The following is a 20,900-nucleotide window of genomic DNA, read 5'->3' as shown; positions in this document are numbered from 1 at the left end:
GCTTCAAATAAGCAATTATACCAGGTTGGATGGATGTTGCCTACGCTGAAATGGTGGGTTTATTTCACATTTTTCGACATCTACTTTCAAAAGAAGGCACTAATTAAGGTCCTAATTGAATGCTATTAGATTTTTTTAGGAATAAATTGCTGTTCACTGTGTATGCCAAACCTTGCACATGGATTTGCAATACTGTTTTTTTTTTACATGAAGATTCATGAAGACACAATAGTCAACCCAACACGCAAAACTTTGTCGTACTGTGGCAGGAATGACTTCTCCGAAATAATCTGGAAATGCACCGCCCTCCTTCGGTCTGTCGAGGGAGCGCCGGAGATTTAACGAACCCTTTTATTTGGAATAAATGTAATGATTTCGTAGTCACAGACAACTTGTCAGCAGACAACGAATACGTTTTATTACAACGTGCATTTCAGTCGTCAGGAAAAAAGAGTGCAAATATCAGTGAAAACGTACAGAATGTTAAGTAGAAAATGTTAGTCCTTCATTCACTGTCACAGTTCATACCGTACATACATAATTTAAAAACTACATTCATAGCCCATTACACGTGCTTGCGTTAGCCCTCTTTAGAAAAATAGTCCCCGTTAAAGCCCTCCGTATCGCCAGTTCTTAACCACTGGCACTAATGCCGGGGGAAAAGTCGTTCATGAGGAACAGGGAGAACTTTAGAGAGCAAGTTTCACTGATTGTGTTCCCTTTTTCATCAGAGGAAAGGGGAAACACAATCAGGACTACTAGCTCTCTAACGACCCCGAAGCTGTTCAGATAAAAGTCGCGGCTGGACATAATCAGCGCTTGACGAACCGCGAATGACGCCATCTATTTGGCTACACCACTATAAGTCAAAGCGCCCTCACTTTGTCAGATAAGTGATAGATTTTCGCCAGACAAACCGAGGACGCGACGACCTGAAAATATCCCATCACATAGAGCTCATAAGCACACCTTGGGAAATTTTCAAGTTTGACCATAGCAGCGTTCTAATATACAGGGCACTAGAGGATCCACTGGGTGACTAAATTCAGTAGCGAAAATTCAGTTAGTGATTAACTTTTAAAAACAGAGCCATCGGGCTATCTGGCCAGACTGGCTAGATTGTTAGAAAACTGATTTTAATAAATGAATACCTCATGCCATTATTATCTTATCCTTTACAAAAACCAGCCTGTTACCAGCCTAATCTTGAGATGTGGAACGCCTAATCAAGGAGATTGATTTAGGTAGTAGAACCATATGGGGTGTGGTTATCATAGGGGATTATAGAAACAGCGGTTTCTGAAAAGGACCATATAAATAAATCTTGGAAGGTGATACAAAACTGTAGAACAACTGACTAGAAACAACCAACCATATGTAAACAGACAAGATATGAAAAATCAAAGTTTTCTTGAGTGTTAGCTGCATTTTAGACAAGGAGATTTTTAGAGTTGATAGCAATTCAACATGAAAAGAAACACAACCCTACTCAGTTTGGGGGTCTTGGTAGTATTCCAATAAGGTACCACTAAACCATCAAAAGCTCTGGGTATCTCCTCATATTATGAACTAAACATTAGCTCTCAAAAACAATATGACAAACCTCAAAGACAGTCATGATTCTCTCTCTCTCTCTCTCTCTCTCTCTGTGTATCTATATATAGCACACATAGATAGATAGATAGAGAGAGAGAGAGAGAGAGAGAGAGAGAGGAGAGAGATGTTGGAAAAAATGGAGAAAATCAAATAGACCACTAGGTGCTAGTATTAATGTGTGGTTGCCAACCACTAGATGTCAATGGTGCTACAGTTCACCTATGGTTACAATCATGACACTTGGAATGTCACAGGAACATAAATAATTCAAGTCCACATCAGTAGAAACCCATACTGCAGTACCAGCAACCTGTGTCACGGGCCCTACCATTTTTTTTTTGGAATGGACAGGAGTAAATCATCTGGTGTATGAGAACAGACAGAATTAGGCACTTCTTCGGTATCATTGAACTAAGGAAACACTTGTAAAAATTCTACGTTCAGAAGAAATGCAGTGACGTTTCTCGTGTCTCTTCTGGAGAGATGCAGTCATCACACAGTCTTGTCACGAGACAAGTCAGAGAGTAATATTTCATTCTGTTGGTTCTGGAATAAAGCCTTGTCTTTTGTCAAGCTATCCGGACGTCCGTTAGCCCGCCTCCTCTTGGAGCGTCTTTCCGAACATCTCATCAAAGCCTTGATGATCAGGTAGGTCAACTCGGCCACGTTGAGCACCATGCATATGGCAGATGATCCCACCATGAAATAGGTGAAAACAGTCTTCTCAGTGGGTCGCGAGATAAAGCAGTCCACTTTATTAGGGCAAGGCCACACCTCACATTTGACCAAGCGTGGCATGTCGAACCCGCCGTAGACAACATACAGAGCGTACATGAAGCCACCTTCAAAGATGAGACGGAAGAACAGGCTGCAGGTGTAGGTCCACCAGAGAGGGCCAGTGATGGGCAGGCGTTTATTCTTGATGTTCTTCAAATCGTCTTCCTTGCTTTGGTCCCCATGTGTTGCCATAAGGTCTCTTTTAGCGCCCCGCCTGCGATAGGCCACATGCATGGCCACCATGAGAGCTGGAGTGGACACAAATATAAGCTGAAGGCACCAGAGTCTAATGTGCGACACTGGGAAGAAGTGGTCATAGCAGACGTTCTTGCAGCCAGGCTGTTGAGTGTTACAGGTGAAGTCAGACTGTTCGTCGCCCCACACGCTCTCTGCGGCCAGCACTAGGATGGTGATGCGAAAGATGAAGAGTACAGACAGCCAGATCTTTCCCAGACTGGTGGAGTGTTTGTTCACACCACCCAGTTGGGCATACAGCGCCCCCCAGCTCATCTTTCCTGCTGCTGCGACTCCTCACACCAACTGGGAACGAAGAAGAAGAATGTTTGCCACAGTCAGTTTTCAGATTTAAAGAAATAGGGGGGGGGGGGGGGGGGGGGGGGTAGGCTATGTGTGTATTACAATTAAAATCCCACCAAAACGAGAAATTAACTTAAATATAAGAAAAAGCTAGACGAATTAAGGTTGTTAAATAAACAAATAAATAAATAAACTGGCCATTAAGGCTTACACTATCTGCATATATAATATTTTTAAAGGTAAGAGCAAAAAAATAAATAAATAAAACCCCAAAAAACGCCTCGAATTCAGGCATGGACTTAAAAGCAGAAGTGCTGAATTCCGCGAATAATGACAAAACATTACGAATGGACCCTATGAACTCATATCATAGTAGTAATAAAAAATATAATCTCTCCACGAACTATTACAACCCAGTAAAGAACTGTACGAATCAAACAGGCTGGAAAAACTGAAAGTGTTCCCATTAAAATTTGACCGCCAAGTTCATCAATATAACAAACACAGTTAAACACAGAGAAACTGAAAAGGAAAAACATTTAAAGAGGAAAATCTACAGCTGAACGCTCTCTCATATCTATAAGGCTACATAAATTCGTTTATATTAAATTACCATTTCGATTATTTGAAATATTTAAAAAAAACAGTTCTCCTGCCTCCTACGAATACCCTTATTAATATAACCAAAGGACTAATTGACGGTGTAATTTTTAAACTAAACTATAGTTAGCACCAAAGTGGAACATGCCTTAAGTTCGAAGCTAATGGTTGTAAATGTTATAAAATTAATTATTTCGTTCCATTAAAAATAGTTAACTTACCAATCTGTACAAGATAAATTAAAACTTCCCCATGGGTTGCAGTCTCCTGAATTCCGACAGCAGTCAGTGTCGTCCCGGAGCCGAAGAGTTTCAGGAGTTCTGGTGAAGCGAGTTCTCGCGTCTTCGGTTAAAGACAGAATGATGAGATTCCGCGCTGTGACGACTTCAGGACCTTTTAAGAAGGAACCAATAGGGCGGGCTCGTTGCTGACATTAGTGCTCAAGACATAATACACCATGAGTCTTGACATTCCAATTCCAAATACTTACGCAAAGGAAAAACGAGTGTACTACAATGGAAGAGAGAAAAACAAAACAAAACAAAAAATCAAGCTGAAATTCATCAAGGTGATACCGACACATCGGCCGTTCATTCGTTAGAATTCTAGTTGACTACCCTTCCAGATCAGTCGAATTTCGGACACATACGTGTCCGAAATTTATCCTGCAGTAAAAACAGCTGTAACAAAAGATTTATTTTCAAGCATTTCATGAATACGAAGAACAATGTTCTCTAAATATTAATCTCTCTTACTCTCTCTCACACACACATATACACACACACACACACACACACACGCACACACTTTCACCGAAAGGTGATGATTCGGTTTGAATTTAAACAGGTTAATCATTAAAATGCTGTATGCTTTGATTACTGTATATAACAAAATTAGTTCTGAACAACTGTCTGGCGCCAGAGGCCCAGCACAAGTGTCGTCATGTGGTTGTCACAGACTGGGGGGGGGAGTGTGTGTGAAATGTGTCATCTCAGAATTTGAACACCATATCAGAGAAGACTGAAAAACTAGCTTTGTGTCACCAAAGCTACTGAGAAGATGCTCAACAATTAATGTTGGCAAAAGTGAAACTTCCACGAGGAAGGCGTACCATTGTGTCAAATAATGCAGTGTCCAGGGATTTCACAAAATGGATCAGACAATTTTATTTACGACAAAAGGCATTTATACAGTAATTTCATCCTGTTTAAAAACACAACAAGAAACTAATGTGTTTTCTGATCACGTCATAATTACAACTGGATTCAATATCTGGATTCATTTTACGATTAGATTTCTTTCGTCATCTCTTTAGACTTCTGTCCAGTTTCCCTTGGGTCTAACAGTAACTTCACAGTGCTGATGTACTCCACACACTTGTTAGGGTAGATCATCTAGTAGTCTCTGCGTCATTAAGCTTCAGCTAGTAGTGATGGTGTTGGGTTTATTTCTTCAGCTTGGCCAATCCCATTAGCAGCTGATCCCGCCTTTCTCTTCGTGCCGACAGGTGTTCCTGATCACTGGGAATGAGTTCACAGATCTCCTGTACAGATTTCAGAAGAGGAAGTCTTAAACAATGTCTGTTATCTTTTTTCTTAGAAAACTAATACACTTACCGAGTGCTGCATACTTCAGAGTATGAATGCACTTTTACATAATTGGCATATTTTGTGGTAATTAAATAACACAGCAAAAAAAAAACCCCCAAACAAAACCAAAACAAAACAAAAAAAAACACATAGTAAAATCTACTGTACATACTTTATTGATGTTTGCAGCAGCTTCTCCAGAAAATTCTGGAACAGGCCCAAATGAAGAAAGCACTCTTTTCATGCCCTCACGGTAACGCCTGAGGTAGTCTTCCAAACCTGAACACACAAACATACAGTTTAGTGATGCAGTATGAGGACCAAGAGGATCAAACTGTGTTGGTCTTGTCTCAGACTGGTTGGTTTACTGGCTAACATTTGAAACAAACCTCTGAGGTTTGTTTAATCATGATCCATCCACAAAACTATCAGGATTTCTAACATACACATCAGTAGAAAGGGCAGACTATGACTGAATGTTCTACAGCATGTATATGAATGCTCCTTAAGGAAAAACTGACATAGTTGCTGTTGTATTTTATACATTCATTAAATATCTCCATTCCATTTATATCAGTCATATTGGTCTTTGTCTCATTTGTTGAGGACCGTGTCTGTTATATTAATGGATGTTCACTCCAACTAAGATAACCTTGCTCTGTTTTTTTGTCCTCTCCAATTCTGGCAGATTACTGAGGATAGTCACAGTCTTAATTTTTTTTACACACTCAGTTTAGTTAAGCTGTGTGTTATAGAATTTTCTAGAAGGATAGGTCTTAAAGATAAATTAAATACATTTGTATAAGTGAAGGATACATAACCCTTGCTCTGAGCAAAACCTCTTGATGCGGTCTGTTTTCAGCAAAGCAGCCACTCTTGAAACCAAAAAAGTGGTCTTGAGGTACGACATGAGTATTTTTGTTCCTGATGGGCACGGGCGCGTTTAAAGTGGTTTTACAAGATTTTCATGAGGAGAAGATAAGAGCTAGGCTAAATGCACACTCTGCCCAGTGTTCCATCTGCTCGATCAGTTCGAGTTTACTGTTAACACACTTGCAAACTGAACAAAGAACTGAAACACGAAAGCAGGGTTTTTGTTTATAAGCGTGATTCAGCAGAAACAGTGTGAGTGAGCTGCAACTGTACAATTTTTGTAACATTCATTAGATTAGGCTGTATGTGACTGTGTCTCTTGGTCTATAATCATCAACAGAAATCATTGTTCTCGCATGGCCTGAGAGAACGCTGTGCTTTCAGTCAGCAAGGTCAACCTCTCCGATTTCACACTACCCTCCAACATTCACCATGAACATGAGGTCTTTCCCAAGGACATACATATAAACATAGACGCTCTCTCCATCTCTCAACATCACTTTTCTTGCCTTTTCATCTTTCAGATACAAGCACATGTAGCAACAGGGAGGACATAGGGGCCAAATGGTAATGGCACCAGTCACGGAGAACTTGTCACACTCCGGTTCCCAAATCTGACCTCATCACGTACATACAGTCGAGCGTTCGGCCTTAATGTAACATTTTACATGCTGGAGATAAAGCGACGACTTGCCGTCGGGTGCGTTGAGGTGCATGGTCTCGATTGGACCAATGAAGGCGTATCGCATGCCCAGCCCTTCTGACATCACCAGATCAATGTCCTTAACAGAGATCACTCCATCCTGAAGACAGACAAAAGATAAAAGATAAAGAAAGAAAAAAAAAAGTAATTTGCGAGAGTAGTTTGGTCAGATCAATAATTAAGGTGCATATTAGGCCTTGCTGAAATTCCAAAATCACTAGATAATTGAAACTAAACATTCTGTTATTGAAATTGATCACACTCTCCCACTTTCTGACCTGTTTCACAGGTAAGCATTGATTCCTCAGAATGCGGTTGAAGGGGGCAGGTAAATGACTTTTTCCTCCATCCCATTAAGGAGGAACTAAAGCTGCTCTCACTCTACTGGGTTTCCCCCTCATCATCTAATTCGATGTCCTCAGAACAATGGGACAGTGCAGGGGGAGAGACAGGGTTGTGCCAGGGACTGGGCTTACTCTGCGCTCAGATTTCTTCAAGTTACAGATACCTGTAGCCTTGACCAGACTGAAATCAAAGCTTGGACACAAACCTCAGAGAGGAAAGGAAGAGTTTGGGGGGGGGGGACAGGGTGGTCTTTGTTTGCTTCCTGTGTGCAACAACGGGCCCGTTCTTCCTGCGTCGCCAAGCGGCGGGCGGGTTCGGGGACTCGTGAAAAGAGGCCTTTCCTCTGCTGTAATCACTGGGGGTACCAGCGGTTTTCTCAGCCACTTCTCTTTCCCATACTGGCTCTCTATCAAAGACCTAGCACAGAGCGGGTGTGTGTGTGTGTGTGTGTGTGTGTGTGTTTCGACTGTATTTTACATGTGTTTTTCTGTATGCTGGAGAGACGGCTTCTGTAAATGTTGTACCATTTAGGCTTCAGTTCTTGTGTTTTGTAGTCATTCACTGACTGTTTGGTCAGAAGCCTTGAACTGAAATTCTTTAAGCGGTTGTACCTTTTAGAGGACTTGATATAGTTGGACGAGTGTTTAAAAAGTTGCCATGTCCTACTCATGTCCTTAGATAAACACAGCTGCACACATTGCGGTTGCCTCTGAAATCCCTTTTTGTTTGTTTGTTTGTTTTTTTATATTCAATGAAGGAGATTCTTGGACTGTTTATCACTGCATTATGATGTAACGTACAAACATAAACATCAAAACAAAGTGCGGTGCTCCGCCCAGGCAGGTCTGACTAGATTTCCAACCTGTGAAATTACAACTATTTACACTGTGCTTTTTGCGTCAGCTGCCTGACGCTTTGTGCTGTCTCATAACCTGAGGTCATTTCATCATTGGCATCAATTACTTTCATTACCCTCTAGTATTTCAGTCATTTGACAGTCCCCAAAGTGGTAGACAACCAGTTCATCTGGTCCCTCAGCCAAAATTCCTGCTAGTTTTCCCTGAAGCACTGACTAGCACTAGAGCCTTCCATGAAGATTCTCTCTCTTAATGCTCACAGACAATTAGTAAAGTAAGTGTCAAGCTGAATTTGTGTAATCTGATGAAAAAAAAAAAGTTACAAAATCATTCAAGACATCTGACCTTAAACTCCTTTCTTGGACTGATCACTGTTTATATTGCACTGCATACCTACTCCATTTTGCACTGCATACCCACTCCATTCACTCCATTCTCTACTGTTTACACCATAACTGTTTACACTGTTTCCACCTGCACCACTTTAAAAATTGTTACACTTCATTGACTGTACATCCACTGTGTATTATTTCATTTCTATCCTCTGTTTATCGTACAGGTATATATTTCCTCTTTTTTATATTCATTTTATATTTTATATATTTCTTATATTGCATATTTCTATATATATATATATACCTACTACGCAAGTTGAGTGGGCTGCGAGCCCAAGAATTTCATTACTGATAGTGATGTCCACATTGCTATCTAGTAAATGACAATAAAATTGAAACTTAAAAAGGAACTCAAAAACATCTCATTGTTTTCTGTTAGTCATATGACAAGATTTCAACATTTTACACATGGGCGGTTGCAATTTAGGTATTCAGTTCTAAGAGCTGTGACAATCTGTGAATCACTGTAACACAGATATGCATAAATGCCACCATGGCAAAGGAAAACAAGAAAAACACAATTCAGCACTCACAAATGAGCTTAAGAGACCAACTACCTATTGGATGGAAATAGGGGTTTGGAGAAAACATCACAGAAAAAAAAAGAATATTTCAGTTGTTGATATTTGAGCTCCAAATCAATGTCTTTGCATGCATTCATTTGATATTTCACAAAAGAACAGTTAGCAAGTAGCAATTGTTCATAATTATATACAAGATCATTGAAACACACACGTGTACGCACCACGCACGCACACTCCCAGACACACATACATACAAACAAACAAAAGGTCAGGTTACTTTAGAAATTTTCTACCATTCTTTTTTTTTTTTTTTTTTTTTAATTGTTGATACATACAGACATACATACACACACATGGGACACATAACATAGAACAAGACATCACATTGATCCTGTCACAGAGCCATTATGGTACAGTTGAAGAAGAAGAGGGGAAAGAAGAAGGAGGAGTAGATGAGGAGGAGGAAGAAAAAGGACAATAACAATATCAGCAATAACAACAACAACAACAACAACAACAATAATAATAATAATCATCATCATCGGTATAGTTATAACACTGAGTAATCATAAGTGATAGCAGTGACAATGATACTAGTAGGAAAGATCAGTAATAATGATAATGGTAGTACTAGTAATAATAGTAATAGTAATAATAATAATAATAGTAATAAGAAATTTTCTACCATTCTTTGAGCTGTGGCTACTAACATAACTTCAGGGATTAGGTTCCATGACAAAAGTCAAAATGCACTTCAACAAAATGAGGTTTAAGTCAAAGCTTTCAAACGGCAATTGTACTTGACCTCAGGGACAACATCCCCACTAGCCATCAAGACTGGATGGGCCACAGAACTCTTTCACAACATGTTTTACATACATGCCTGTCTCTCATTTACTACTATCACAGTACCAGAGTAAAATAAGACTGGCCTAGTTTACCTGAACCACTGTACTTCACTGGTACCTGAACAAAACTGGTCGTCACACACTCAAGACTTAAATGCCTACTGTCCTGGACAAAAGATTTTCATTTCTTTTTATTTTGTTTCCTTCTCATTTGTTTTCATTAGATGAGGGCTTCATAAGAGTGGGTTTAAACATTAATAGAACTTAATACTATGGATTAAGTGCTTTGGATTATTAATAAGGATTATTAAGGACCTCAGCAGAGATGTATGTTATGAACTGCGGTCAAAACACTAAGCTCTGTGTGTTCAGCTCACGGCGCAGAGGTGTCTGGCCAGAGGTCTTCTGAGAAGTGACCACGAGACATTCTTCAACAACTGATCCAAAAACCACGCCAGGTGTGGAGAAACATCAGATGATAATGGAGATTTCATGTATGTTCCAGAAAAATAAAAAAGACGAAAAGGATGTAAGATCCTCTTTTTTTCTGTTTTCTGCCTCATCATCAGTCACCAGCGTGGGAAGAAAGAAACACAGAAGTGGAGACCAGCTCCCATGCAGAGGAAGAAGTACTTTATTGGTCTCACACACACACACACACACTAGAGCAGTGGACAGTGAAATGCAGCCTCTGCTATACACCAGTGAGCACACACAGACACACTCACAGACTAGGAGCTAGGAGCAGCGGGCGGCCACAGGCGCCCAGGGACCAACTCCAGGGGGTATTCCAGAAAGCGGGTTTAGTGAAAATTCAGAGTTAGTTCACTCAGAGCAAGTAGTAAACCTCTTAATAGAAGAGCCCTGTGGCTTTGTTTTGCTAGGAGAACAAAGCCATAGTGCTCTTCTATTAGGAGGTTTACTAGTTACTCTGAGTGAACTAACTCTGAGTTTTCACTAAACCCACTTTCTGGAATACCCCCCAGGTCTTTCTGCTAGTGCCTTGGTCAAGGTCACTGACAGGAGTACTAAACATGTCTTTGATGGTGGGAGGAAATCGGAGCACCAGGAGGAAAACCACGCCAAGGGGAGAACACATAAACTCTACACAGAAAGGACCTGGCACGGCCAGGATTTGAACCCAGGGCCCTGCTTGCCGTGAGGCAACAGTGCTAACCACTGAGCCACTGTGAAGCGGTGCTACTTTGGTGAAAATAAAAGGACTTGAAATTTTCTGTCACAATACAAAAGCGGTTCATGTCTCTTCAAACCTAACTAAAGACCAGGAGCATACACCTCCAGGGTCAGTGAAAAGTATGTATGAGTACATGCCCAAAATGCTAGCAAAGGCATTGCTGATTAACATAGGCCTGTCAGGTATCACTTAACATAGCAACAATCTAATTGTCTTCCTTTAAAAAAAAAAAAAAAGTACCACAAACATAATTCAAGAACACACACACACACACACACACACACACACACACACACACACACACACACACACACAGACCATAACACACTCTATCCTGTATTTCTGCTCTCAGCCCGTCCAGACAGACAGAAGCTTTAATATTAGGTCGTATGAATGACTAATTACAATGCTGAAAAGAAAGGCATAAAAGAGGAGACAGAAGAATGCTGTTCATACATTTTTTATAACGCTTTTGTTACGTTGTCGATGGCCACACTTATGTAAAGAAATATCTATAGCTATGACCTCTCAGAGTTTTCTTTTTACCAAAGTTACACCAAATTTACGCATTTCACTGAGCGCTACCTGTCTCCGGGTCAAAGCAGGCTGCAGAGCAGCGGTAGACCTAAGGCAGAGCTTTTCCTGACTTGGCTCTTTGTTTTTGACTGGGAACAGAAGCCACAGCGGCAAAGGGCTTTTTTGGAATGGATCGCTTCGCACTGTTCAGCGAGCATCTGATACACTATAACTCAGGTGCGGTGTATGCCAAGCGGACAAAACGTCCTGTGTGAAGCGAAGAAAAGGCTGTCTGCTTAGCAAACCACAAAAGATTAAAAAAAAAAAAAAAGGTGGAGGGTGGGTGGGGGGTGTTACTGTTCTCGATGGGCTCTAAATGCGCCCTGATTCAGTTATGTGCTTGGCAACAAAGACAGTGGGCCCTGTACCCACTCTTCCTCCTCCCTTACTGTGTGTGTGATAATAGTGTACACTGACTGACATAAGCTGAAGATTGCAGCTATTCGAGTTCCTGGATGAGTGATGGGGATTTTTACCCATAATAACGGGTATTAACCAGGGGTACGGTATAGTTGGGGTATTGTAAGGTGTGGCAGAAAGAGAGAGAGAGAGAGAAAGAAAAAGACAGAGAGACAGAGAGAGAGAGAGAGAGAAAGAGACAGAGAGAGAGAGAAAGAAAGAGACAGAGAGAGAGAGAGAAAGAAAGAGACAGAGAGAGAGAGAGAGAAAGAAAGACAGAGAGAGAGAGACAGAGAGAGAGAGAAAGAAAGAGAGAGAGAGAGAAAGAGACAGAGAGAGAGAGAGAAAGAAAGAGACAGAGAGACAGAGAAAGAAAGAATGAGAGAGAGAGAGAGAGAGAGAGAGAAAGAAAGACAGAGAGAGAGAGAGACAGAGAGAGAGAAAGAGACAGAGGGGGTTAGGGTGGGGGGGTTGCTTCAGTGAGTTTCACTTGAACATTCAGCAGACACTCATTTGATTTCTAGTTTTCTGTGAATCTTTACAGGTTTGTTTGGGACAAAACAGCATTACTGTTGGTAAAATGTCATTTGTTTTAGTAGTGTGGTAGTCCACACTTGCACACCTGTAAAAGGATCAATATCAGAGCATTAAAACTACGCAACTGTGAGTGAATGAAAAGTGACACTGTCTGACCTGATGATTGACGTATTTGTACTCTCTTTAATTGTACAGACGGTCTTTCTGGACTAATACCAGGGGTTTGAAGACACAATTAACCATTGATGTCACACCGAGTGAATCTTAACCATCATTTTGTATGTCTAAGGTCACAAAGTGCTGGAGCAACCTTATAGTTAAGTGCTCTCCTCAGGGGCAAAATGGCAATAAATCGTCATGTCGTTCCAATCCACAGCTGTCTCGTTTCTAGACTGTTTCCCTTGCTCACTATTACCTAGCCACACCAAGAGTGTTATTCATGCTTGGGCCTGGAATTTTGACATGAGGCGGAGAGTTTGTGGGGGGTTTTTTCCTGTAGGGAAATGTACATGTACACAGTTCTTACCCACCTGGACTAGTCTCCAGGACTCAGCGATGATGGCATACTGAACTCGGTTAAGGGCAAAGCCATCAATCTCCTTCTTGAGACGGACAGGAGCCTGTCCCACCTCGGTCATCAGGGTGTAGGTTACGTCCATGACCGCAGGCAGCGTCTCTGGATGAGGTACCAGCTCCACCAGACGGACGTAGTATGGTGGGTTAACCTGCACAGAATTGTAGAGACTATGACTCATCTAAACCTCATACATCCTCCATCAGACCCCTGCAAATCTCCAGGCAGAAACCCTGTATGACTACAAACTGAGTTATTCACTGATACTGCCTCCTCTTCTTGCGTGAAGGTCTCTCCACAAAGGTTCTGTCCGAGGTGAGGTAACGGGGATTAAAGATTCACCAGGTAAACATGTAAAGGTGAACTGAAGGACATTCAGGTTAGCAGAGACACCGAAACCTCGCTGTTAACGTGATAAGAGAGGAATTTACGCGGTTAGTAGAGGGTGGGAGACTGGCCAAAGTCCAGATGAGTTTGTTTTTTCTTTTTTCCTTCACATTACACATCTCCTTTTTAACTCAGCGGTCTTCTTTTTGTTAGTACTCCACTCTCAAATTACCTACTGAATAGGTATGACACACAGCACAAGCTCAAACAGACTCTGGCCAAAGATGTAATGACACTTCTCTTTCCTGAAAGAGTGGAGAGCACATTAGTGCAGTTCAGGGTTGATTTTTCGGCAGTAAGTTTTAGAGTGAAATTCCTTGTGACTGTATCATCATCCCATCAAACAGCAAACAGCATGGTCATTTATATATATGTGTGTGTGTGTGTGTGTGTGGCCTGGTATCCATCTTCTCTCTCTGAATGCAGTTATGACCGGACAAATGATCGAGGCACTTACCGGGTGAGATATGATGCAGCGAGTTTTATTCTTGACTGTTGCAAACACGTTGCTGGGCAACAAGCAAGAGGTGGAGCTGCTGAGGACCACACCCTCTCCAACATGCTGCTCCACAGCCTGGAAGACACTCTGCTTGGCTCCCAGCTCCTCAAACACACTCTCCTGTCAACAGACATCACACATACACGTAAACAGAGAGGAAAAACTAACAGCCTGACAGAATGAGAGCATGTTTCAATACTTAGCATAGATAAACAACCTGACTTTATTTAGTCCTGTATTCTGATAGTTCCTGACAATTCTCTTTAACCGCAATAATTTCTCTTGCTCAGATCAGCATTATGCATGAATTACAGGTGCACGCGACACTGAGATGCTGACTAAGAGGAAATGACTTGTGAAATGCGACTAAAGAAAACAAATTAAAAAAAAGGACAAAGCAGAAGTGTGAGTGTGATAGCGGAAGAGACTGATGGAAAATCATTTCTATTACACCACTGCAGAAATTATACCCATCCATTCTTGCTTGTATCACAGTTTCAAAACAGAAGTTCAACTCTCTGGAAACGACAAAGGAAAATGTGATTAGCGGAGCCAGAGAGAACATATTACATTGCCTTTACATCAACCGGATCCGGCATCGAGGACTATACATCAACGTTTAGTAATAGATACAAAGCACAAATCAACACCTTAAGCATGGCCAGACCAGAAACTATTATAAGAATTTTCTTTAGTTCTCTCTCCGTCATATGTTATTCTGCCTATTAAATGAAACTAAGAGAACATTATACATGTGGTAACCTGGGGATAACATTCTAGAGATGCTTCCTCCATAGTGTATGATCTATATGTAATCAAAAGAAATATCTGTAAACAGAGGAAATGTTACCCATCTGCACGTATGCAGTGACGCCCACTGTGAGTCTTAGGCCTGGTAGACCAAATATTAGCACTGATTAATTTATTACAGGAACAGGAATGAAGGGATTTTCACACTTTTCATCTTGTCATTTCCTTCTTCTGGTCTCTTATAAAACACGTCACTGTTCTCCAGTATGCATGTCAGTACTGCTGAGCGTTCGATATACACAACTGATTAATCCGGGGTGTATTGGATATGTGGTCCAATCACAATGACTCTCATGTCAAAAAAAAAAAAAAAAATTATGAGGCACCAATTCCATATTTATATTCTGTCTGCCGAGTCAGAGAAGGTCAAGTGAGAAGGATTGAGTCATTAATAAGTCGTAAGTACGATAATCATGTGATCGCTTCTTCCACATCATTCGTTGCGTCACGTGAACAATACATCTGGTATGAGTGCAGCTGTTGGCATGACAACATAACATGGTATTTTATAGCCATTTCCTCCCTTTTTTTAAACAAAAAACCTCTCCCTCTACTGTTCTCAATGTCAATATTTTGTCATTTTACTGGACTAACACTACTGGCGAGGAAAAAACAAATTCAGATGTCACAAGTATTTAAAACCATAAATCACTTAAAAATTTAAACACTTAAAATTCCAAACAGAGCACAGTTCAGTCTTTTGACATTTCTAAGATGTTCAAAATCTTGGCATATCCTAAATATTATAATTCTCATCTTCCTCAGGATCATTTTCCACTGTGGCCAGATACATTGCCATGTATAGAAATCTGGAACCTATTTTAGACATGTTATAGTTATTTACATTGACATTGACTCAACTGAGGATGCTTTTAACCAAAGCAACTACCAAGACAGGCAGTTATAATATAGATTAGTTTTACATTATTTACATATAGTATACAACCAAACAAATAATAATAACAATAAAAAAAAACAGTTCTGCCATTTGGAAATACAAAATAATATTTTCAGATCGAATACCTTATAAGCGCCATGATTTCAATGACATGTCAATCAAAAATGAAATAAAACACCATATAAATGTAACACAGGGATAGGGCAAACTGTATAGCACAAGCGGTAAATGAATCTATTACAAAAGAGTTTTCTTAAAAAAAAAAAAAGTAGAAAACTGTAAACTGAAAATTGTTTAAAATTGTCAGAAACTGACAAAGAGTTTGTACCAAATCATACCATAAATACAGAGTCAAGATACTGTAGACTTTGACTAGACTAGGCTATAAAATTACTGACGATTTGATGATTGTAGTACTAATTGGCATCTGTTTATGAGTTATGTTACCCTAAAAGTATGTCACTGAGGAGACTGGTATGTAGACAAAGCAATCATAGAAACACACCAAGCATTTTGTCGCAAACATCAAATGACCTTAGCTTCCTGAAGAAACAGAGACCTCCAGGTAACTTCACTATCAATATTAATTACTAATTAACTCTAATAACCCTTCACCTTCTTAATCTTTTCTGAGATAATGTTGGCAAAGTTAATACCATGTTCTCCTTTCCTTCATACTGCAGAATAATGTAACTTCTGAGCATGTGTAAAATCCCTTCTGCATACAGTGAAACAGAAAAGCAGGTGCTTCTCTGGTATCTGGACCGCCAGGATTACAGAAAGATGACCAGAGTTGGGTCAGATTAGTTTGAAATGTGATTACAAACTGTATGATAATATTTGTAATTAGTTACATAATCCACTGGATTACCACAAATAAGTAATCTCATCAAGTATCTAATAAGTAATCTAACGCTTCTTGATTACTTTTGGATTGCCTGCTTGTCCAGCGAGTCTAAGTTAAAAATCAGGAACATCTGTAAAGTCTTTCTAGAAAGCTCTCCAGAAGTGTAACAATCTGTGGGGTCCTGCCTAGAGACAGGTGCTCTTTCCACTATGCTGAGGAACACGAGCAAACTGAGGTTTTGTCTCAAATACATCTGACAAAGATGGATGTGTTTATATAATTTACTGTAGTTCAGATTAGGGGAAATGATGAGAAATTTGAGCCTGGTGAATGCTGTTGGAGGCAGGCAGTAATACTATACCTGAACAAAAAAGGCGCCCTCTAGTGCCTGGGCCAGGTCATCGTAGCTGCTCAGCAGACTCAGCTGCTGTGCTGCAGTGAGACTACCCCTCAGCATTTGGGCGTGCTGGAGTTCCTCAAGCTGTTTCCTGTCCAGAGAGTCAAAGACCAAGAGACAAAGTAACACGTGTCCGTTTGGTAACCAACCAGGAACAACGTGATTGACTGAAACTTGCTGAATTACAGGAAAAAAATGCTACCTTGTTAAAAAAAAAACATGGACTAATATTGAAGGCAATATTATTTCAAACAGTACAGTTTACAAACAGTTACAACACTGTTACAAACTGTGTTACAAACAGACTCAGTATGACAGAGGACAAGTACATCTTCCCTTTGAGGGGACACAAAACGTGACCATTTGATGTGAATGAACTTTATACAGTACATCTGCATACTGTAGGAGTGTTGAGATATATTAAAATCAAGTAAAAAAAAACATCACCCAGAACAGCAAACGAACAAACAGAATTAAATATGAACCATCAGCGGTTAGTATTATAAATGTTAGGCTATAATTAATAAGTCTCCAATTCCTTTTGTTGTCGTTTTAACAAATTTTCATCCAGGTTTTGTCAGCTGTGAGCCATTTGGTACGTATTTTTAGTTATTCTGTCATTCTCAGGTGGGAAACCTAATAATGAATAGTTTGACTGAGAAGATCACTGCACTGCTGAGTCGAGTGTGTTTCAAAACATTAAACCTTATTTTCATGTGGTAAGGGAAAAAGGCTCTGCTACTCCCCCTACTGGCATAAATGATGAACTCCAATAAACCTAAAAGTGATTATTCAATTACAGTACTCAAAATGACTAAGCATGTGACATGAGATGTTATGTCTAAACTACTAATACTATATAAATACTACATAACATAAATAAAAAAGGCCTTTGTTTATTGTGTGGCCTCAGAAATGGGAATAACTACAGGATGAGCCAGGGTGCATTTTGGGACAATGCAACTCCCTCATGACGTATTGAGAGGTCTGTGGGCACATGAATGGCATCATTTCTGTAATTCACACTGACACTTAACATTGAAGTTTATGAACTACACTGGAAACACTTAACCTTCTATTACTTGTTAACTGCACTGACACTGAGACTCACCCAGGCTTCAGTACAAAGTTTAGGCAGTGGGCACTGCAAGGCCTGAGCGTGTTTCATTAATGGAGTTAGGGATTAGAGGATACACACTGAGGGTCTCGATAATATTTTCCTTGTTTTCCACACACCTGATCTCTATGATGGCCTTCTCTGCTTGACCCGGTTGGTTGTCGTAGATCTTAACTTTGTACCCACCACTCAGAAACACCATGGCCCAGGAGCGGCCAATCAGCCCACTGAAAGATGAAAAGTGTGTGAGGCACTTTTTAAAGAAAACAGCCTCACAACAGACAACTGTTGTTTGCAAAAGCATCATATTAGCCTATTTATACAACGTACATCTGTGTGAACACAAATGATATCAGTAGCGGTATAAGTAAGCAGCTTTGAGAAAGCTCTGTTAGGAGCACTAGCAGTGGCAGTTCCAATCCTGAAAACCAACATCATTCCACATCTGAGAAAGTCCAGTTTATCTGTAAAATGAAACTCTTGGGAGATTAAGCAGAGCGTTCTGTTAGTCATCAGTACCACACTACTAAAAAACCGCCGCTCTTGCGTGTTTCTTTCTGCCCTCTAGGCTGAGGCTGAGATGCGCGTTGCTGAAGCAGAGGAGAGCAAACGCCCGTTCAGTCATGAACTTAGTCATAAACGCGAACAACTCAAATTTGCATTCCTGAAGCATTTCTTATAATACCTAATTTTATATCAACTACACATTTTCTGCACATTAAAGAAGCTCCATACATAAAGTACGTATTAATTAATACAATTAAAATATCTTAAATTGTTCTGTAATGGTCTTAGAATGCGTTGTTATTGTCAGTATAACATGATATGTATATTTCACAGTATACGATAGGTAACCACACATCCAAAGACAAATATTTGCAAGCTCTAAGCAATACCTAGTAAAATACACTTATCTAGCCTTCAGTTTCAAAACTCAGCTGACTGTTTACAACTTGACTGCTGTCCCAGCGTTGGCGAACGAGATGACAAGCTAACTGTCAGCTAGCAAGAGTAACTGGAAGAGTATGAAACGCTAGAAGTAACATGAAGGTTTCTCATCTGACAATTAATCACTATGCAAAAAAAGGCAAACTATGCTCACCTTCCGATAACTGTTATTATCTTCCCTTCTGAAGAACTCATCTTTACTTCTGGTCAAAGAAAATAACTGTGATATAGCTGCATGCAAATAGAGTTAAAGTCCTCTCCGATCACACGCAGTAGGCGGGACGTGGGAAAGACTACGGTGCCCTACAGGAGCCAAACTGTAAGATAGCTGAAAAGAATGAAACCACTTTAATTTCGAACCGATGATGATTTATAAAATGTAATACGAAATTTAGCTATAACTTAACGTAACTCGATGAATGCTTCTTGTTTTAACTAGTGTATGTTTGCTGTCAGCATGGGCTAATTCATTAAATTAAGTCACGGGGTGCTTTAAACAGTGCTACTGGGCTCTAAATAAATTTGAAACTTGTATTAGCGTCAACGTTCATCCCACAGTATCTTAGCAACGGTATTCTCAGCATTTATCCAGAGCCGTTGAGAGAGAGCCGGCTCTGCATTTATCCAATTGCATTGCTTGAGACTGACTGCGCATTAAACCAACCACGTCTTCATTTACCCGAAACCCCGCCTATATTGCCATCTTTCATGTTTGGGCTTTTCTGATGTTAGTAACAAGGGTGGATCTTGAGAAGTTAATTTTCTAATAGAAGTCTGAGCCTGACCGACCACCAGTACATCGAGGAAAATGTAGTTTCATTGACAGGTAGTAATAATGATAAACTTCGTATTTTATTCACAGGGACACTCGGTGTCAACCTGGAGTACAAGTAGAGATATAACCGACAAATAACGTATATCTCACAAGGTCACCTTTTAAAAACCTCTCGAGACTTATGGTGCGTTCATGTGGTGTCGGAATAATGGGGAAATGCGTTCCCGACTGGGAAAATTCACGTGAACGCCCCCTCAAGTCGGAACAACAACTCGGAAAGTCGGTGAAAATTTTGTGGTACAAGATTTGCCGAGTTGTTGACGTCAGACACGCAGAAACATGGCGGGCAAAAATGAATGTTTGGTAGATAGGAAACTTTTGATGAATGGTGCAAATTCACGTATTGCATATCAGTTTTTGCCAACATATAATTTGTAATATGGTATTAGGTTGTAACGGCTAGTTGCTGTGCACGCAGAGTGGGAAAAGATTAGTTAGAAAAGTCATTAGCAGTAACCCTGATAACAAGTCAGGTAAAACAATATTTTAGAGGTTTCAGAGAACGTACTGGTACAGCAACTACTCGATCGATGTGTTGTTTAAACGCTCTGAGTGATAAAATACAACACATCTGTTAAGGTATTGGGTAATACAAGTGGACAGACCATGTAACCAATCAGAGAGCTAGAGCAAGCTGCTAGGGTGTGATGAACAACAAGTGAGGCGGAAAAAGTTGGTTGAAACTCTTCATGTTGTGTGCATGTTATGATACTGTTGTGGAGTCAATAAACCACTCTTTCAGAGTACAAATAGGCTGGATTGGCCTGCAGCTTATTTGATATGGCGTCAGAAGTGTTCTGAGAGGGACACCCAGCACTATGGTGAAGTTTAGTGTGCCCGAAACCTTCAACTTTGAGCATCCCGGTGACTGGCCTGCCTGGAGACAGAGATTCACATGGTACAGGTCAGCTGCTAAGTTGGGTAATGATGACAGCAAGGTACAGGTTAGCACACTTATCTATGCAATGGGCTGCGAAGCTGAAAATATTTTCAAGTTTCTCCCCTTTGTAAGAAGGGAGAAAGAGGATGACTACGAAACGGTGTCAGCTAAATTTGATGGATATTTCATGCCAAAGAAAAACACTATACGCAAGAGAACATGGTTTCACCAGTGAGTGCAAAAGCCGGGGGAAATACCCGAGTTATTTATTAGAGCGCTCTATGAACTGAGAGAGAACTGCGACTTTGGGGAAACAAAAAGTGAACATATCAGTGACAGATTGGTTGTCAGCATCTG

General features: G+C 40.3%; 2 protein-coding genes across 3 annotated transcripts; both read right to left on the bottom strand.

Moving 5' to 3' along the window:
- Positions 1–1,700: 1,700 nt before the first annotated feature.
- On the bottom strand, positions 1,701–3,808 carry gjb8 (gap junction protein beta 8). The gene is made up of 2 exons (XM_030786019.1): positions 3,732–3,808; positions 1,701–2,913 (listed from the first exon to the last, which is right to left on the bottom strand). Exon 2 carries the CDS (start codon positions 2,881–2,883, stop codon positions 2,089–2,091), a length of 795 nt encoding a protein of 264 aa, XP_030641879.1. The 5' UTR covers positions 2,884–2,913; positions 3,732–3,808; the 3' UTR covers positions 1,701–2,088.
- An 852-nt stretch (positions 3,809–4,660) lies between these two features.
- Positions 4,661–19,102, bottom strand: cryl1 (crystallin, lambda 1). 2 transcript variants are annotated; one of them, XM_030785996.1, is made up of 8 exons: positions 18,983–19,102; positions 18,000–18,107; positions 16,728–16,854; positions 13,770–13,931; positions 12,882–13,076; positions 6,667–6,775; positions 5,272–5,378; positions 4,661–5,053 (listed from the first exon to the last, which is right to left on the bottom strand). In XM_030785996.1, exons 1-8 carry the CDS (start codon positions 19,021–19,023, stop codon positions 4,955–4,957), a joined length of 948 nt encoding a protein of 315 aa, XP_030641856.1. In that variant the 5' UTR covers positions 19,024–19,102; the 3' UTR covers positions 4,661–4,954. The 2 variants fall into 2 exon arrangements, with proteins under 2 accessions (XP_030641856.1, XP_030641857.1); XM_030785997.1 differs by lacking the exon at positions 13,770–13,931.
- Between the last annotated feature and the right edge of the window lie 1,798 nt (positions 19,103–20,900).

Source organism: Chanos chanos, chromosome 10 (assembly GCF_902362185.1).
Source record: "Chanos chanos chromosome 10, fChaCha1.1, whole genome shotgun sequence".
Taxonomy (NCBI): domain Eukaryota; kingdom Metazoa; phylum Chordata; class Actinopteri; order Gonorynchiformes; family Chanidae; genus Chanos; species Chanos chanos.
Note: the sequence above shows the minus strand (reverse complement) of the source record. Positions and strands in the feature narration are given on the sequence as shown.